The sequence below is a fragment of the Monoraphidium neglectum genome (genome assembly GCF_000611645.1).
Source record: "Monoraphidium neglectum strain SAG 48.87 unplaced genomic scaffold scaffold05070, whole genome shotgun sequence".
NCBI classification, from domain to species: Eukaryota; Viridiplantae; Chlorophyta; class Chlorophyceae; order Sphaeropleales; family Selenastraceae; genus Monoraphidium; species Monoraphidium neglectum.
In genome coordinates, this window is record NW_014008560.1 from 1 (window position 1) to 1,131 (window position 1,131).

The following is a 1,131-nucleotide window of genomic DNA, read 5'->3' on the forward strand; positions in this document are numbered from 1 at the left end:
GGCGTTTTGAGGGGCCCCGCGCTTGAGGGGCCCGTCCGGGGGCCCTGAGTGTCTTGCCCCTCCGCCTGCCCCGCCGACCATAAGCAATCCTGCGCGGGGGCCGTCACGCGGGCAGGGGTGGGGCTGGGAATCGGCGCACCTCGTGGTGGGGCAGAGCTGGAGTAGCTCCTTGTAGCGCGCCCGCTGCCACCCGACGCCGAGAGCGCGCAGCACCATCAGCACACACGCCAGCCCGCAGTCCCTGCGCGCGTCCGGGGGGTCGCGTCCACATGGCCGCGCGAGTCAGAGGGCGTGGCGGCGGCCGCCGGCGCAGGCGCGGGCGCGGGGGCAGGGACGGCTGGGGGGCAGGGCACGCATGCGCATGTGCGTGGGCATGCGAAGGCGACTGCCGGCGCCGCCGCCGTCTGCGCGCACCATGAGAAGCGCTGGGGGATGTGGGGGACCTCGCATCGGTATAATGCAGGGGGAGAGGGGTCTGATGGGCTTGCGTCCGGCGCCTCGTGCGCGCCGCCCGCCCCTGGGCCGGCGCCGCGCTGGTGGCTGGCGCTGCTGGCGCCGCCGCCGCCCTGCCCGTTCGCAATCAGGGGGGTTGGGGCCGCGAGCGCGGAGCAGCGGGCGGCGTCGTGCAGCGGGTCGCCATCGACGCCCGCCGGTGCCGATGCGTTGCACGCCGCAGCACTGGCGCGCGAGTCTGGTGGCATCGACGCGCCCCGTCGCCGGACGCAGCGGGCACCACCCGCCCGCTCGTCCTCGAGCACTTCTTCTGCGGGAGCAGCATCAGCAGGGCGATCCTGGTACTCGGCCGGGCCAGGGCTCCATCCTCAAACCCTCTCCTTATCACGCTGGATGTATATGAATGCAGAGCCCAATGTCTTTCAGGCAGTCAGTCACAATACGCGCGCCAGGAGAGCACACTTGCAGCTCGGTATCCTTGTTGTTCGCTGCTGGTGCTGACCTGCCTCACCTGCCCTGCGCGCAATCCCAGCTTCGGATGTGTTCACACGTCAGGTATTCAATGGTTCGTCAAGGGGGCTCGTCGAGCACGCAAGGCCTTATGCAGTAGGACGCATCCTGTGCTGTGTGTGGTGAGTGCTCGATCCAGACACGAACAACTGCCTGGTCAGCTGCACC

At 70.1% G+C, this 1,131-nt stretch overlaps 1 protein-coding gene across 1 annotated transcript; it reads right to left on the bottom strand.

Moving 5' to 3' along the window:
* Window positions 1–215: 215 nt before the first annotated feature.
* Window positions 216–701, bottom strand: MNEG_15142 (hypothetical protein; the record flags this gene model as incomplete). The annotated part of the gene is made up of 1 exon (XM_014036386.1): window positions 216–701. One exon carries the CDS (start codon window positions 699–701, stop codon window positions 216–218), a length of 486 nt encoding a protein of 161 aa, XP_013891840.1.
* Window positions 702–1,131: the final 430 nt, after the last annotated feature.